Genomic DNA, 19,157 nt, shown 5'->3' with positions numbered 1-19,157 from the left:
GTCGTAACATTATAAACAATCTTTAGTGTAAAGATGTGGTCTTCCAAATGGTGATCAATTCCTGTGTATCTGCAAGGAATCCTCCTTAAATATTATGATGTACAAAATATTAACACTTTCGCGCTCTCGGCGCTCAAAAAAAAAAATACCCCAGATGCTTTCGGCACTTCGCGCGCCTACGCGGTAAGACCGAAAAAGTGTACACTCTTTTGACTGTCCTGACAATAATTGAAGGCGCACGTATTTAAATTTGGTATCACTGTGTTCGCAATGAAATTGTCTATAAGAGCATACCTATAAAATGCCGCCCAAGCATAAGGAGTATCAACACCAAATAAAAAACTATGCAGATCACTCGCCGAGAGCGCCAAACAGCAACAAAATGTTTCCACTTTCTTAATGGTTGCGAAGCCTACAGTTGTCCTACATCGCTAATTTTGGTATCATTGGAATCGCAATAAAATTCTCTACACGGACATATGCATATGAATGTTTAATATAGGTAATTGCCCACCCGCAAGAGTGTGTGAAGTGGAGAGTAGTTAGCCGCGAGCGCACTGGCGAAAGCACAGAGGGGAAATCATGCTTGGAAATTTTATACGTTTCCTGACCCTACTTTTCTATGTACGTATTTCTTTTTTATACCAATGTGTTCGCAATAAAATTTTCTATAAGATGAACTGTATAACATTGGTACAAAGCATGTGTAAGAGAAGCGCCAAATATAGAACCACGTCGCTCAGTATGCGTTCGCGGCAGAAACGAACGCATTGTTTTCGTTCGTTTGATGTTTGTCATGTTTATACATGTTGAAACATTTTATAATTTGTATGACAGTGATCGCAGTAAAATTCCCTACACAGACATATACATAACACATACAAATATTTCCCACGTGTTGGATATATCAACGGCTAAAGGGAACCCACTGCCACACGCTCGCCACACCCCCAAACATACTTTGTGTATTTTTTTTTTTACTCATAGAAGTTTATGTGATATAATATTCATTCTGGTACCAAAAAATTTGCAAATAAATTCTCTACAAAACAAAAGTATCCCCATCCATTTCGGTTAAAAAATGGAATTTATAGAAATATTTTTTCGATTGACGAGAAAAGTAGGCAGTTATGCGGAATCGTAAGAAAAACCAGTGACGAGTTATCTCTAATATAAAGCGCGAAAGTGTTAAAATCATCAATTTATAAAAAATGACTGTACTTCTTCTTACTTATAAATAATCAGCATTTGAAAACTTTCAAAAGTGATTATTGCTTTAAGTAAATGCATAAGTTGTGTTTAAGGTACGAGAGTGCGAGTGAGGAGGGAAAGGAAGCACCGTGTGGGAGGAAACAGTCACATATGTTCAAGATATACTTGCAGCTGCTACATAAATAAGTATTCTATCAGTGCAAAACAAAACAATTTGAATATACCATATTTGCCACCACAGAGAATGCACGTTTTTGATCCAAAACGAACCAAATATGTATTGTAATTACATGCACAAAATCACCTATTTTCCACCCTACAAAATTGCTTGAAGATCACTTTCAATAACTGTATGATGACAAACAATCCAAAAGACATTACTTTAAAAGAGGCAAGTTATATGTCAGCAAATCCAGTACATTGTAGCAAGGCAAAATACTGATGTAACCAGATAGTGTGTTGTTGCCTTTCTAGGTTATCTTGGACATAATCACCACAAACTGTCATGAAAGTTTTAAGGTTTCCAATTATTTTCTATATTAGGGGGAAGGGGGGGGGGGGGGAAGGAAGGAATTATCAAGGGAAAGTGCCAAGCCATTACGACTATATAGCCCTGGGATGGGGTCAGGATAAGGATTTGGGATGGGACGGGGCAAAGGAATGGTGCCCAACCACTTGGACGGTCGTGGGATTGAACGCCGATCTGCATGAAGCGAGACCGTCGTCTACCGTCTAGCCCACATGGTTGGGGGGGGGGAGTTGAGAAAGAAATGAAGCTTATGGAAATGGTTGCCACATTTAAATATTAGGTCCTTGTTGAATATGGGCCTTCAGCATAACTCCCTTTTTTGTAGTTTCTGTTCTCATGCTTCCATTTTCTTTCCTCCTCCAATGCAGAATTCCGTCCAGGCATTACCTCCAAAATTACATGATCTTTTATACATGTGGGCAATTGAGTATTTTACTGAGAATGACAACTTATTTTTTCGTAAATATTAAAAGTATTACATCAACCAGATTTTCCAAGATATTTTGAATGCTAAAAGAATTCTAAAAACCTCTTTACACAATTACCAAACAACTTTACAAGTTATCTTGACCACTACACACTTACCCTAGTAAGAAAATTATGGAGATACTGATACCAAAAAAAAAAAAAAAAAAAATACTTTCAACATGGATTTTATGACTTATAATAGACGATGCCTTATAATTTTGAAATGTTTGTGACTATGAATCTGCTTTCAACATACAATAGTGTACTAAAGTATCAGGAAGAAACTTACTTCATCCACAGGAGAATCTGAATCAAAGATTTCATCTAAATCTGATAAAGAAGGCTGAAGACCTTCTATTGTATACAAATTTCCAGTTTTCTTTGTTTGAGAGGGAGAATGTGGATCGTGAGATGATCGAACACTGCCCGGGGTTTTGACATCCTCTTTATCAAGCCCATCTTTACGTTTATATCCCTCCTGCGTGGTGCCGGAGCCAAGATCGTCATCAAAGTCATATGGGTCAGCTTCTCTCTTGATACAACATGAATGTTTGATGGGTAACCCATTCATTTCTGGAATCTGATGACAAAAATGATTAATAAACCGAATGAATGCATTCAGTGATGGAAATGGGTTATGGGAACTACAGTATATACTGGTTTTGGAAATTAGGTATATGTTAGTTCAGGAAATGGGTGCACACTAATTTTAAGAACTAGGTATACGCTGGCTTTGGAACTAGGTGTATGCTGGCTTTGGAACTAGGTAAATACTGGCTTTAGGAACAAAGTATATGCTAGCTTATCAGGCTGTTACCTGATCAACCAGGCTGTGACTCATACGTCAGGCTGCAAGCAGCAGCGTCCAACAGCCTGGTTGATCAGTCCGGCAACCAGGAGGCCTGGTCGACGACCGGGCCGCGGGGACGCTAAGCCCTGGAAGCACCTCAAGGTAACCTCAAGGTAGCTTTAGGAACTACGTATATGCTAGCTTTAGGAACTAGGCATATGCTGGCTTTAGGAACTAGGTGTACGCTAGCTTTAGGAACTAGGTGTATGCTAACTTTAGGAACTAGGCATATGCTGGCTTTACGAACTAGGCATATGCTAGCTTTAGGAACTAGGTAAATGCAGGCTTCAGGAATTAGGTAAACACTAAGGCTATATCCAGGATTATTGCTCAGGAATCACAAAAGGGAGGGGTCCATTCATAATTTATAAAATAAACAAGTAATTCTAGGTACAGGTAGTAGAACCGTGACAATGAGGTGATGAATATCTCCATTAGTACAGAAATTAAAAAAAAGAAAAAACTATATACCTGCATATCCACCCACATTTCCATCACTGAATATGTGGCTACGGTATATTACATATCCTTTCCTATTCTACTGTGCAAGTATTTGATAAGCTGTGGCCCAATATGTTGTATCTGGAAATGATATAATGAATGGATGCCTCCTTATTTCATGAGTAGGAAATAAGGAAATAACATTTACAAATGATCAAAAGACTTTTCAATACTTTATGAAAACTGTATTAATAACTGAAGTCAATTAAAAATTATATAATTGGCCAATTAGTTATTCATTTCCACACCGATTTAGTTTACACTGACTCGCTTGAACTCTCTACACTATGTAGAAGGCATGTCAACCTGATTGAGACTATAACCTTTAGGGTTTAGCTAGATGTTAATGTACATGAAAGGTATAAGAAAATATTGAAGCCATACAATGAGATGAAACTCTCACATTTGAACTCCTCATAGTTGGTACTGCGTGTGTACGAGGAGTTCGGGGATGAAGGTTCATTTCCATTGAACGGCTCAAATATTTTTTCAGACTCATCACGTTATTGTGATTTCATTAAGAATACAAAAAGGTATATTTAGTGGAGGCACTTAAAAACTGTACAAGCATTTATTTTCCTCCCTCAAAAAGCAAGACATATTTAGCATATGACTTACCTCCTGGCCCATCTCTGCTCTATATGGCTCCATGTGTTCTTGTATGTGAGCCGGTCTATACGGAGGCCAAAGAGGTTCTTCAATTTTAACTTCTGTTGGTTTAAACTTCTTTACAGGATGATGAAGCCTGATGAAAAAATAGGAACGTAGGTTACCATACATTTATCTAAATTTCGCTCTCAAAATGATCCAGCAGGCACACTTATTACACAAAATTGTACTAAAGAGCATATCAGCAAGAAAGGTGAACCATGAGTGATGTCTGCCAACACATCATGGGAGAACAAGCACGAACAGCCCAAGCAACACAACAGTAGCTCCTCGAGATACCTGGAGCATACCTGGAGGGGGTTCTGGGAGTTCTCCTACTTCCCGAGCCTGGCCTCAGATAACTTGGTCCAACAGGCTGTTGCTTGAAGCGGCCCGCTCCACAGAATTCAAACCCAACAAAGAAGCAACTCAAGAAACAGAAAAGCAGTACACCAATTGAAAAATTGGTGTACTGCTTTTGTATTGTGAACACCCCCAAAAGATCCAAAATTCCAAACCAGTTTGGGTCAGTGACAGTGAGCCATGAGGACCAACACCACTGCAGGTCAAATATCAATACAAGTACAATGACTGTTTGAATATAAGCATATGTGAGCAGGCAGCGAGTGTGATTGATTCATCAGATGGACCAGTTGGGTATATATTACCAAACATTTAGCTATGTTTGGTAGCATTTACCAAACTGTTAAAAGCTTTAAAGTTTACTGGACTCTGAGGCTCTGAACAGTTTCTTAAAAGGGTTGCAGAGAACAAGACAATAAACGGTCAGTAGACAAAATTAATCTTCAGTAATATGGAATACCCAAAGAAATGAAGAACAAGCCATATTCTCAGCAGACATTACTCTCAAAATGATTTTAAAGTTTTGCATGATGGATAATATAGGCAGGTTTTTTTTCACCCTGATGCTCCTGTTCATCTAGCAGTAAATAGGTACCTGGGAGTTAGACAGCTGCTACGGGCTGCTTCCTGGAGGTGTAATTACCTAAGTGTAGTTACAGGATGAGCTACGCTCGTGATGTCCCGTCTTCCCAGCACTCTTTTATAATGCTTTGAAATTATTGATGGTTTTGGCCTCTACCACCTTCTCATCTAACTTGTTCCAACCGTCTACCACTCTGTTTACAAAAGTAAATTTTCTTATATTTCTCCGGCAGCTTTGTTTCGTTAGTTTAAATCTATGACCTCTTGTTCTTGAAGTTCTGGGCCTCAGGAATTCTTCCCTATCAATTTTATCGATTCCTGTTACTATTTTGTACGTAGTGATCATATCACCTCTTTTTCTTGTCTTCTAGTTTTTGCATATTTAATGCCTCTAACCTCTCCTTGCAGCTCTTGTCCTTCATTTCTGGGAGTCACTTAGTGGCATGTCTTTGCACCTTTTCCAGTTTGCTGATGTGCTTCTTAAGATATGGGCACCACACAACTGCTCCATATTCTAGCTTTGGTCTTACAAAAGTTGTGAATATTTTATTTAGTATTTCTCCATCCATGTATTTAAAAGCAATTCTGAAGTTCGAAAGTGTAGCATAGGCTCCTCGCACAATGTTCTTAATGTGGTCCTCAGGTGATAGTTTTCTATCTAGAACCACCCCTAGATCTCTTTCTTTGTCAGAATTCTTTAAAGATTTCTCACATAATTTATAGGTTGTGTGGGGTCTATGTTCTCAAATTCCACATTCCATAACATGGCATTTATTCACATTAAATACCATTTGCCAAGTGGTGCTCCATATACTTATTTTGTCCAGGTCTTCTTGAAGGGCATGACAATCATCTAGGTTTCTTATCTTCCCTATTATCTTAGCATCATCAGCAAACATGTTCATATAATTCTGTATTCCATCTGGTAGATCATTTATGTAGACAATGAACATTAACTGAGTGTTAATGTTCATCTGAGTGAACAAAACGAGTGTGTAACAAAAAGAGGCCTGGTTGAGGACCGAGCCGCGGGGACGCTAAGCCCCGAAATCATCTCAAGATAACCATTAATGTTGTAATGTGTGAATTACCAATGCAGTATGCTAGCCAGTATCAACTGTGCTATTAACAATGAACAGTGAATGCTATTAACAATGAACAGTGAATGCTATTAACAATGAACAGTGAATGCTATTAACAATGAACAGTGTATGCTATGCTATTAATTTAACAATGAACAGTGAATGCTATGCTATTAACAATGAACAGTGAATGCTATTAACAATGAACAGCAAATGCTATTAACAATGAACATCGAATGCCATCAACAATGAACAGCGAATGCTATCAACAATGAACAGCGAATGCTATCAACAATGAACAGCGAATGGTATCAACAATGAACAGCGAATGCTATCAACAATGAACAGCAAATGCTATTAACAATGAACAGTGAATGCTATCAACAATGAATTCACTCATATAAATAAATGAACTGTAAAACACTAACCACGCATTTAATTTGGTGTAGTCATACAGGACGGGGCTGGGTTTCTCCAATTCCAAAAGGGAATGGTAGTCTGTGCCGGGAAGAGAGGGTCGCTTCAGTCCTCTCACAGAACCGTTGCTGCTTCCAACACCTCCCAAACTACTGCTGGTATCGTTTGATTCAATGCCATTCCCTCTGTCACCTCCAGCATATGGAGACATACCCTGCAAAGTTTTAGCACAAGTTATATATAAAATTAAAAAAAACATTGAGAATATTACCCAAGTTGAAGAACGAGATGAAATCATCAATAACTTCAAAAACATTAGTATTAATCTGTTTTTACAAGAAGTATTCTATATAGTATAGAAGCGAAGCTGGTTATTAATCAACACAACTGTAGAATAGATGCATGTAAAGCTGTTTTAGCTATTTGGTAAATATTGTAATGTTGAATGTCAAAGTTGCTTGCTTGAAGACAATGCAGTACCTAATAATAATAATGATGCAAAGAATAAGTCACAAAAGCATGGCTAGTAACAAATAACTCAACTGACACATGAATGTGAAGGCATTTTGGTTCATCGTGGACACTCAAGTCGTACCATGGCACGACCTGATAAGGGTCCAGGACAAACAAATGTAATCACTTTCATTTTATTGCACATGTATGGGTTAGGCTATAACAACGCCTCCATCCAAAAAAAAGTTTATTGTCTTGTTACCTAGAGCAAGCCCAAGTGAACTACTGTAAAAGCTTTAATTCATATTCCAGTAACCCGAACCCAAGTAATCTGAATAAACGTGTGAATTTTTGACCACTTAACCTTACTAGGAATTCGGGTTAAAAGATTACACTGAATGAGAAACCTGAATTAATTCAAGTTCGAGTACTACAATTCTTAATAGAAATTTGAGTTACTGCTACTTCTGCCACACACGAACTCTTGAATAAATTCCAATTTGTTCATTTTTGGACGTGCCTGCAAGTGGTTAAGTAGTGGTTACAATTTCAAGAAAACTTCAAGAAGAATTTTTCTCAGAAGGAACTGGGTTGCTGCCACACAGGCATCTAAGGAGTTCTTATTTATCATCTACACTCATTCACCTATAAAAAGTCTCGTCTATTCCCCCTTAGTTATGAGAAAGGAGCACTTGCATGACATAGAATACACTTGACAACAAAATGCACAAGACTCTCCTTAAATATCGATCACAATAACATTTCTGTTAAAGGGTTGATATATGATATATATATGAAATAAATAAAACAAAATATTAGAAAATGTGTAGATAAAATTGATAAGCTTTAAAGACATTTTACTAAATGCCATTCATAAAAGAGAAATGTACTTATTCAATATGTATTTAATCATATAATGATTCATACATATACAGTATAGTCTTTCTCTCCAATATTAAGAAATTTTTAAGTTAAGAATGACATTAATCATTCACTGAAAAACGAGACAACGGACAATGATGAGATTGGAAAAATGTTTCCAAATGATGTAATGTTCTAATTCTCTGACCTTCAAAATAAACACCTGGAGTCAACAAATGTTGCAAACTGTTAGGCAGCAGACTTAAACATCAACTAAAGCGGAAGTGTTTACCTATGAGCAACTACGGGGGAGCGAGATCGAGCTTTTCAAGCCCTGCCTCCTAGCCATTTATACCTGGCACACTAATAATCTCTCACAACATTAATGTTCCATCATATGTTTTCTTAAAGGTGTGGATGCCTCCTCCAAACCCTCAAAATCATACCTCACCAATTGTTTTGAAGACAAGCCATGTTATATTGTTTGGTACGTTTTTACTATACTGACAAAGAGATGTACTGTATATAAAATTATGCATAGTGAAGTCAAGTGCCTCAGTTGTCTTTAATACGGCATATACAAACACAGCAAATGTTAAAACGACGTGTTTCTAACAATTATACAGCAATCGTTTGCCTACTACAAGATTAAAAAGCTGCTCAATCATAAAAACAAACTTTTTAATATGCTTGTCTCCTTAAGACACAATGTGTATGTAGTAGCCCTTACTAAGAAACATGAGCAAGATGCTGGCATGTACAGTAAATACAAGAGTATAACTTAAGACCAAACTTAACTCACCTGGTTGTTAGGCGATGATACAGACTTAGGACCCATGATGTCAGACATGTTGGGTTTTGCATCTAATAAATCGTGGGGTGCAGGGGTAGAAGGGTCACCAACTGACGTATTAGATGGAGGTGGATGAGGGCTTAATGTTGGCATGGAGGGGTCTGTGGAAAGGCAAACACTATTACTAATATGCACAGAATAACTCAATAATGTGGCTCAACATTAAACATCCAACCCAATTTATGAAAAACAAAGGAAAACCACAATGTTTCAATCCATCATGGACCTTTATCGAGTCATCATAAGGGTTTGGATTGGATCGAAACGCTGTCGCTCTCCTTTCTTTTCATATGTACGAGTCGGCTATCTATTGCTAATAGCTTTAAGTACTCTACATAGAGAGAAAATATTGAAGCCATGTGATGGCATCAAACCTACATCCCAGGACCCAGATTCACGAAGCAGTTGCACAAGTAAAGTACTTACGAACCAGTATGTCTTTTCTCAATCTTCGGCGCCTTTGTTTACAATTATTAAACAGTATATGAGCTCCGAAGCACCAGGAGGCTGTTTATAACAATAGTTGATTGGCAAGATTTCATGCTTGTAAACGGTTTAATAAATGGAACCAAAGCCATCAAAGGTTGAGGAAAGATGTACACGTTCGTAAGTACTTGCGTAACTGCTCCGTGAATCTGGCCCCTGGACTCTCCAGGTACATGCAAGCTACATGCCACCATACACCCCAATATTTTCTCCTTATATCACTACCTCATGATTTCATTGTATTCTAAAAAAAAATTATTTTTCATTTTTAGTGAAAACTTTGATATAAAATAAATAATAGTTCTCTTACGCTTAAGCAGCAACAAAGGTATTTCCTTGATAATTGCAGCATCAATTCACTTTCCTAATATAGATGGTCATTTCTTTTCATGAAAAAAAAAAGTATTAATGTGTAAATGCTTGTAACAATTAATTAAATTAATTGCCATTATCAGGAACAAGAAGCTTGTACTTCAGCTTCTCCCCTAAATCAAGTGACCTTCCCCAGGATGCAACCCACAATAGTTGCCTAACATGAGTACCGCATGGCATAATTGTACACACCGCGTCGCCTGGCATTGCCTCTGCTGGCAGGCAATTGTTGCCTCTGCTGGCAGGCTGAGGTGGCAGCGCCTACACTGTATGCAGGAGAGGGGGAAGGTTTTACCCTGGCCAAGCAGTAACCTGATTAACCCATGCACTATTTAGATGACCAGTGTTGTGTATTCCTTAAGTACTGAATCATCAGTAAACACAAGGGAAAGCACACACGTATAAATCAACACCTTACTGTTCAATGAAGTGTATTTACTATACAGTATTGAATAATTCCCTCTCAATGGTTATTACCGAGCCCGACCCAGACGTGTTAATACCTTTCGTCCGTATGTTAACCCCTGCACTACTGAATACATAGACCTTAACATATACGTTGACTCCCTTCATTATTACACTGATAATATTACAGTACACATTAATACCTGCTTGATGGGGTTCTGGGAGTTCTTCTATTCCCCAAGCCTGGCCTGAGGCCCCCATCATTGTCATTACATTGCCCTGATTTCTACATTAACCACAGCAGTGCCGTCTTCTGGTACTGCAAGTCCACGAGCCGCCGCCTCCTGGCACTGCAGATGCACAAGCCGCCACCACCTACTGGCACTGCAAGTCCGCGAGCCACCACCTCCTGGCACTGCAAGTCCATGAGCCACCACCTGGCACTGCATGTCCACGAGTCTCCTCCTGGCACTGCAAGTCCACGAGTCTTCTTCCCAGTCTGTGACACTGCTCTTGCCATATCAAGCTTACATTTTGCATATACAATGTCTGCTTCTGATTTTGGTAAAAATGCAACATTACCATTGCAACCAATACTAACGATCAATGAGACTCCGGTGGTCATTGACCTTCACTATGAAGGCAATCATTGAACAGTGTTTAAGTACCAATCAGAAGTGTTTAGAGACAAGGAAACTGGCACCGCCACCATAGTGAAATGTTCCATGGAACTCCAATGAGGAGACAAAATTGTCCCAAACATGGCCGGGTTAATTTAAAGAAAGACTAATGGTTGCTGCCACGAGCTGGTGAAATGCCCACTATTTCCGACCTCTCAGAAGGAATCTCACTGTTATGCATTCCTGTGTGTCCTGGCATGTGTTTTTCTTGGTTCTGAGTTGATCTTCGATCCTCACGTGCTTCTCACCCATTTGCAGGGGCAACAAGATAAATTCTGAACACGATCCTGGTAACTTTTCCTTGTCCTGGCCATGTACTGGTGTTCAATCTTCCCTATAATCTTTGTCACGTAATGGCTTGAAGCTTCCAGTGTTGGTATATACAACCCTATTCAAAATTACTGTATTCCCTTTCTTCAACACTGTTTGCAGAAAGAGTATTTACATGGGGCGCTATCAATTGACTCCAGCCCAGAAAATATAGCTTTTGTAATATTTGTATTTTCCATAAGATAGCTTTTGCTTACAAGCATTACTTTTAATTTAAATGTGTGCAAAGATGTGTTATATAATCAACTACAAAAAAATTACAGCCTTGGATTATACCCAACACCCTTTCTCTGTATTGTTCTTATTTTCTCCATTTCCCATAATATTACATTTATGTGGACTGAACTCTAGCAGTCCATTTTTCACATTGATTAGCTCCTCCTATACCACTCTGTAATTCTCACTTGTTGCGAGTCCCATCACCAGCTTACTACTGTCTGCAGTGACATGAAAGAATCCACTTTTCAGGTAGGTCATTACCAAGTGTGAAAAATATGCCAGAGTAACGTTAAATCAACATAGAACTAACGTTATTAACATTGATTCAATGTTACCTCAATGTTGTTTGCCCAAGTTTGCTTGGGGGTGTATGGGAGGGGGGGATGGGAATTTAGCTCAGGAAGAGAAGGGACCCAAGTACTAATCCTTGAAGGACTCTTTACTTATATCTATCTAACTGAACCTTTCCCCCTCTCTCTCAAGTACTCTACTTTGTATCAGTCAGGCAATTTAATAACCATTCTAGTACCTTTCATGGTCTGCCAAATTTTCCTCCAGTGTATGCAAGAGCTCTTTGTGTTCGATGGTGTTGAAGTCTTTCCGACAGTCAAGCAAGATGTAGTCCACCCATCCCCCTCTCTGCAGTCTGATTCCAGTCACTTTGTCACAGAATGCAAGGCTGTTAGGTACAATGTTTAAATCACCGAGTTCATCATGTTTCTCAGTAACGAGATATGATTTCACCACATGTACCATTATTCCGAGTCATTATTTCCTCTCATACTCTGCAGGTTTTCGTGGTGGAAGACACACAGACAAGAAGAAAGTAGAGGGACGAGGGGATTGGCAGGGAGGGGTAGAGGGAGGGGTATGGAGGGGGAGAGGAAAGGCGGGGGAGAGGAAGAGAGGGGGAGAGGAAGGGAGGGGTAGGGAGGAGGGAGGGGGGTAGGGAGGAGGGAGGGAGAGAAGGGAAGAGGAAGGGGGGGTAGAGGGAAAGGAAGCAAGGGAGGGGGAGAGGGGGAGAGGGGTAGAGGGGGGGAGAGGTAGAGGGAGGTAGGAAGAGGCTAAGAACCATGTGTAATTAATTCCCAATCAAAGAATTCCATTTTAAGGGCAAAACAGAAACAAAGGCATCTTTATAATTTACCATGATGAGGTACAGATGAAGGTTGGGAATGAGGTGTAGGAAGGGGCGATGGTGTTATAGATGCGGGAGAATCTACCGAAGGTGGTGGTCCGTCTGCTATTCCCGTCAACCGTAAGCTAGGCACACTTCCGGGAGTGGTCACCCCGCCTCCTTTATAGCCTCCAAACCCCCCGCTTCCATTTCCACCACCAGGTGTCCCAGCCCCACTCAATCTGTCGAGCAACATCAAACAAATATGTTAACATTAAATCGCGTGCATATAATTTGTCATATTAAAAGCGCCTAACAAAGGAGCGAGTCAAATTTAATGTGAAGCTTTCAAGGTCTAAAACATTCAAAAATTATAATAGATTTATATATAATTACTTGAGTAAAACTACATTGACTAAAATATTTACTTTGAAGACATTATGAACCTCAAAAACTAAAAACTCATTTAATTGAGTTTCCTCATACTGATAAAAATACAGTATATTGTATAGCACAAAAGGACAACAAAAGACTACACTAATACATAACCACAACATTACATGTAACATGCAAGGCTACTATTATGTAATACAGTAGCTACTCTTAACTTACTAATGCAAAACAGAAATAAATAATATTTAAAGTGACAATGGTTGCCTTCTACTGGGCAATAACAAGCTTTGATTCTTTAATTCCAAGTTACTTGTGGAGTTCACATCAAAATATTTTCAGATATTAAGACAATTATTTGTATGAGAAATTATTTGACGAAGAAACACTAACATTTAATTTTAGACCAAAATTACACTCTTCAAAAGTAATAATTTGGCTAGACAGCATACAAGAGAAATTAAGAAATAATTGAGTATTCAAGCATAAAAAACACTGCCCTAACAATGCATGTGTATATATGTTTTGTCCAATACATGACCTGCTTTTATTCTATTAAAGCAAAATAAAATAAAAAGTTGATATACAGCAGTTCCAACAAATTATGCAGGTGAATGAAAATAACAAAACAGCAGTGATGTATAGTTATCTTTTCTAAATAAAGTAATAAAACAGTGTAGCAACTTTATTTTTTTCCAGACATGTGAAAGCCTGACGTTCAAGGCCATGCAAGCAGCTGCATTCACCGATATTCAAAATAGAAGAAATAGAACAAATAAAGACTGCCCGAAAGATTTTCAACACTCACGCTGTGCAATCCAAAACAGTTGCGCTCCGGTGATGCAATATACATAACCTAAATTGTCAGTTCTCGTTAAAAATTAATCTCGAAAAATGATGCAGATTGTTCAAATAATCATGCATTTTGCACATGGGTTAAGTCATATATGTGGATGGTAAGCCACACATTAACAACTTTTTCTTTATATACTAGTTAATTGGCATTAAATTTTATTTATTCAAAATGGATACAAATAATAATTTCATGAAATAAGTGAGTTTCAGGTGCCAAGCTACAGATGAGCTGATGTATGATAACAGTTCTCAGCTTGCAGTTTCTAGTGCTAAGCTTCAGGTGAACTAATGTATAACAGTTCTCAGCTTGCAGTTTCTAGTGCTAAGCTTCAGGTGAACTAATGTATAACAGTTCTCAGCTTGCAGTTTCTAGTGCTAAGCTTCAGGTGAACTAATGTATAACAGTTCTCAGCTTGCAGTTTCTAGTGCTAAGCTTCAGGTGAACTAATGTATAACAGTTCTCAGCTTGCAGTTTCTAGTGCTGAGCTTCAGGTGAACTAATGTATAACAGTTCTCAGCTTGCAGTTTCTAGTACTGAGCTTCAGGTGAACTAATGTATAACAGTTCTCAGCTTGCAGCTTTCCTGATCAAACCTTAGCATTAGATACAAAAATGAATTCACCTGCAAGACTCCACAAAAGCATGTTTCACCAAGTCAGCTGACACTGCACGAGACCATATCATGGAGTAGGATACGAAGATAACTGATATGCAAGTTATGTGTTTTAGAAATTCTCTACATAGTGGCATTATATAATTGCACCGTGTACCTATGAGTACTGCAATGTGTCATGTTTCAAATGTATTTTGATATGAACAAAATTATTATTATTAATTTATTAGTCTTATTATTGTAATTGTTGTATAAAGATTTAAATCCTATTACTGTGCTGTATCTGAGAAAATCATCAGATTTTCAGAGCATAGGTTCGAATCCTCCTCATGGCACTGACACATTTTCTCATTATTATTATTATTATTATTATTATTATTATTATATATTGTGGCACCATTGCAAAAATTCACAGAAAATATAGATTTCTTTTTGCAACAGATTTTGATGATACAATAGAGTTATCAACTGAGAGACTGACAGGCACAAAGTTTGCCAAGACCAGTTGTAAACACTAAAGTTCACAAACACTGCAAGGTCACCTGGCTTCCTGTTATGAGGTGTAGCCGTTTCAATACCATTTTTGTAACATCTATTATGCAATCCTTTCGTAACATAAAAGATAGAAATATTATTTGCAAACCGTTTGCATGTTAGACAAATATACAGTACTGTATATTCAAAGTTAACAGCTTGAATGAATGCAAATTGATTCTAGATATACATGCTCGGTGGTCCACCTACCCACTCGTGTTTAGTGCACCCCTGATGTGGAACACAGACTCGGATGGACGGACGGGGAGACAGACAGACAGACAGACAGACAGACACAGACAGACAGACAGACAGAGACAGACAGACAGACACGCACACGCACACGCACACACACACACACACACGTAAAAGGGAAAGATCGACCTTTGAGGATCACCCTAAACGGTGCCAAACAGATGGAAGAAGTACTAAGGAATGCTAGAAAATTGCAAAGGGATGAGGATGGGAAAGGGTGGTCGTTAAGACGAGATCTTTCAAAAGAAGATAGAGAGAAGCTGAAACTGAACCTCGCCGAGGCAAAACATTTAAATGAGAGCAGGAATGAAGAAGAAATAAATTCTTTTTTCTACAAAGTGATAGGGGTAGGCAAACCAGTAAAGTGGTACATAAAGGCAAACCAACAAAATCAATAGAGAGAGGGGGAGTGAAGAATAAGGAGAGGGGGAACAAGTTCCTGAAGATTGCATACACCAACATAGATGGAGTGAGATCGAAGATACTGGAGTTAAGTGATGTAATACAGCTGCAGACACCAGACATTGTTGCACTCACGGAGACAAAACTTGAAGATGTAATTTTAAATGAGGTCATATTCCCAAGGGGCTACTCAATTTGGAGACGGGACAGAAAAATTAGGAAAGGCGGTGGCGTTGCTGTGCTGGTGAAAGAACACCTAAAGGTGAAGGAAATAATGACTGCCAATCCACAAGAAGTTGACATAATAGCACTAGAGATCTGCTATGAGGATGATAAACTAATGATGATAAATGCATATAGTCCACCGCCAAGCAGCACATGGTCAAAGGAGGAGCTAGATAGTAAACGTGAAGGTCTTATAACAATAATGAGAGAGATTATAGCGAGAGCGGATAACGATAGATCACGACTGTTGATAGTCGGTGACTTCAACTTGAAATCCATAGACTGGGAAGCATATGAAGCTAAAACAGAAGATTTTTGGACCTGTAAATTTGTAGACCTCATCCTGGAAACATTCTTGTATCAACATGTTAAACAAGCTACGAGGATGAGGGAAGGGGACGTTCCCTCCATGCTAGATTTGATATTTACCAGGAAGGAGGAAGAGATATTTGACATTCAGTACCTTCCTCCCTTGGGTAAAAGTGACCATGTCTTTTTGGGAATAAAGTATGCAATGCGTTATAAGCTGGAAGAAAATAAGGAGGTTGAAGCAGTTGAAAAACCAGACTTCAGGAGAGGACATTATGGTGACCTTAGAAATTTTTTTAGTGAGTATAATTGGACAGACTTGATGCTAGGCAAGGAAGTGAATGAGATGTATGGCAAGTTTTGTGAAATATATGATAAAGGCACAAAAAAATTTATACCAAAACAGAGATGCAGGACCAGAAAACAGGATTGGTTCGACAGAAATTGTGAGAGGGCAAGAGACCAAAAGACACAAAAATGGAATCAGTATAGGAAGAGGCCAAACCCCCAAACATACCAGCGATACAAAGATGCGAGAAACAATTATACAGCAGTAAGGAGAGAGGCAGAAAGAAATTTTGAAAAAGGGATAGCAGATAAATGTAAAACAGAACCGGGCCTATTCTACAAATTCATAAACAACAAATTGCAGGTAAAGGATAATATCCAGAGGTTGGAAATGGGAAACAGATTCACGGAAAATGAAAAGGAAATGTGTGAAACATTAAATGAAAAGTTCCAAAGTGTGTTTGTACAAAATGAAATCTTCAGAGAACCAGACACAATAAGAATTCCAGAGAACAACATAGAGCGGATAGAGGTGTCTAGAGATGAAGTGGAAAATATGCTAAAGGAGCTCGGGAGGAACAAAGCAGCTGGCCCAGATGGCGTTTCACCATGGGTTCTGAGAGAATGTGCATCTGAGCTCAGCATTCCACTTCACCTGATCTTTCAGGCATCCCTGTGTACAGGAATCGTAGCAGACGTGTGGAAACAGGCTAACATAGTTCCAATCTACAAAAGTGGCAGCAGGGAAGACCCCCTCAATTATAGACCTGTATCATTGACAAGTGTAATAGTGAAAGTATTGGAAAAGCTAATCAAAACTAAATGGGTAGAACACCTGGAGAGAAATGATATAATATCAGACAGACAGTATGGTTTTCGATCAGGAAGATCCTGTGTATCGAATTTACTCAGTTTCTATGATCGGGCCACAGAGATATTACAGGAAAGAGATGGCTGGGTTGACTGCATCTATCTGGACCTAAAAAAGGCTTTCGACAGAGTTCCACATAAGAGGTTGTTCTGGAAACTGGAAAATATTGGAGGGGTGACAGGTAAGCTTCTATCATGGATGAAAAATTTTCTGACTGATAGAAAAATGAGGGCAGTAATCAGAGGCAATGTATCGGAATGGAGAAATGTCACAAGTGGAGTACCACAGGGTTCAGTTCTTGCACCAGTGATGTTTATTGTGTACATAAATGATCTACCAGTTGGTATACAGAATTATATGAACATGTTTGCTGATGATGCTAAGATAATAGGAAGGATAAGAAATTTAGATGATTGTCATGCCCTTCAAGAAGACCTGGACAAAATAAGTAGATGGAGCACCACTTGGCAAATGGAATTTAATGTTAATAAATGTCATGTTATGGAATGTGGAATAGGAGAACATAGACCCCACACAACCTATATATTATGTGAGAAATCTTTAAAGAATTCTGATAAAGAAAGAGATCTAGGAGTGGTTCTAGATAGAAAACTATCACCTGAGGACCACATTAAGAATATTGTGCAAGGAGCCTATGCAATGCTTTCTAACTTCAGAATTGCATTTAAATACATGGATGGCGATATACTAAAGAAATTGTTCATGACTTTTGTTAGGCCAAAGCTAGAATATGCAGCTGTTGTGTGGTGCCCATATCTTAAGAAGCACATCAACAAACTGGAAAAGGTGCAAAGACATGCTACTAAGTGGCTCCCAGAACTGAAGGGCAAGAGCTACGAGGAGAGGTTAGAAGCATTAAATATGCCAAAACTAGAAGACAGAAGAAAAAGAGGTGATATGATCACTACGTACAAAATAGTAACAGGAATTGATAAAATCGACAGGGAAGACTTCCTGAGACCTGGAACTTCAAGAACAAGAGGCCATAGATTTAAACTAGCTAAACACAGATGCCGAAGAAATATAAGAAAATTCACCTTCGCAAATAGAGTGGTAGACGGTTGGAACAAGTTAAGTGAGAAGGTGGTGGAGGCCAAGACCGTCAGTAGTTTCAAAGCGTTATATGACAAAGAGTGCTGGGAAGACGGGACACCACGAGCGTAGCTCTCATCCTGTAACTACACTTAGGTAATTACACTTAGGTAATTACACACACACACACACACACACACACACACACACACACACACACACACACAAGGCGGGACCAAAGGCGGTTGAGGCGGGACCAAAGAGCCAAAGCTCAACCCCCGCAAGCACAATTAGGTGAGTACACACACACACACACACACACACAACCTCCACAATAATTATACAATCTATATTTTCTTTTTGCAATAGAATAAACCAATCATTTAAGAACATTTACACAATCAAAATAAATGAATGACACCTTTACAAAATATAAATATTAATACAGTACTGTACACATATGGGACACTGGCTTGCCACTTACTGCACAAATGCATAAGGTGTTATAAGAATCATTTTTACCATTGAAATAATTTTTTTAGTAACGTTTTCCAACATATACTGCATTAGGGAAATTATTTGCTCATTAAATAAATGTTTCATTTTGCATGTTTTCCTCCAATGTGTTCATATACACCTTCTGTACCTACTTCACCAGTGGACTCCCTCTTCTCCTGCTGCCTCTCACACTAAACCCAGCATCAAAGGCTCGGAGGAGCAGTGCTAATGAATGTTAACCAAAATAATAAATTTCACAAATCAAAAATGCTGTTCAAAGCATGAACTAAAGAGGCAACGTTCCTGACCTCTAATGGTCACATGTACTAACAAGCAGATGGTGTCGCTTAGTCCCCCTGGATGCCATGTATGCTACTTTTTGCACAATTCAAACAAATGGGACACCAAGGGACAACCCTTCAAGAAAAAATTCAAA

At 38.7% G+C, this 19,157-nt stretch overlaps 1 protein-coding gene across 1 annotated transcript in view; it reads right to left on the bottom strand.

Moving 5' to 3' along the window:
• The window catches only part of skd (mediator complex subunit skuld), a gene marked incomplete in the record, with an annotated part of 189,800 nt that overhangs the window by 68,193 nt on the left and 102,450 nt on the right, over window positions 1–19,157 (bottom strand). The window contains 5 exon segments of the mRNA XM_069327253.1: window positions 2,499–2,789; window positions 4,179–4,305; window positions 6,664–6,866; window positions 8,769–8,920; window positions 12,459–12,670. Of these exon segments, the coding sequence (XP_069183354.1) occupies window positions 2,499–2,789; window positions 4,179–4,305; window positions 6,664–6,866; window positions 8,769–8,920; window positions 12,459–12,670 (985 nt within the window).

Source organism: Procambarus clarkii, chromosome 19 (genome assembly GCF_040958095.1).
Source record: "Procambarus clarkii isolate CNS0578487 chromosome 19, FALCON_Pclarkii_2.0, whole genome shotgun sequence".
Taxonomy (NCBI): Eukaryota; Metazoa; Arthropoda; class Malacostraca; order Decapoda; family Cambaridae; genus Procambarus; species Procambarus clarkii.
Note: the sequence above shows the minus strand (reverse complement) of the source record. Positions and strands in the feature narration are given on the sequence as shown.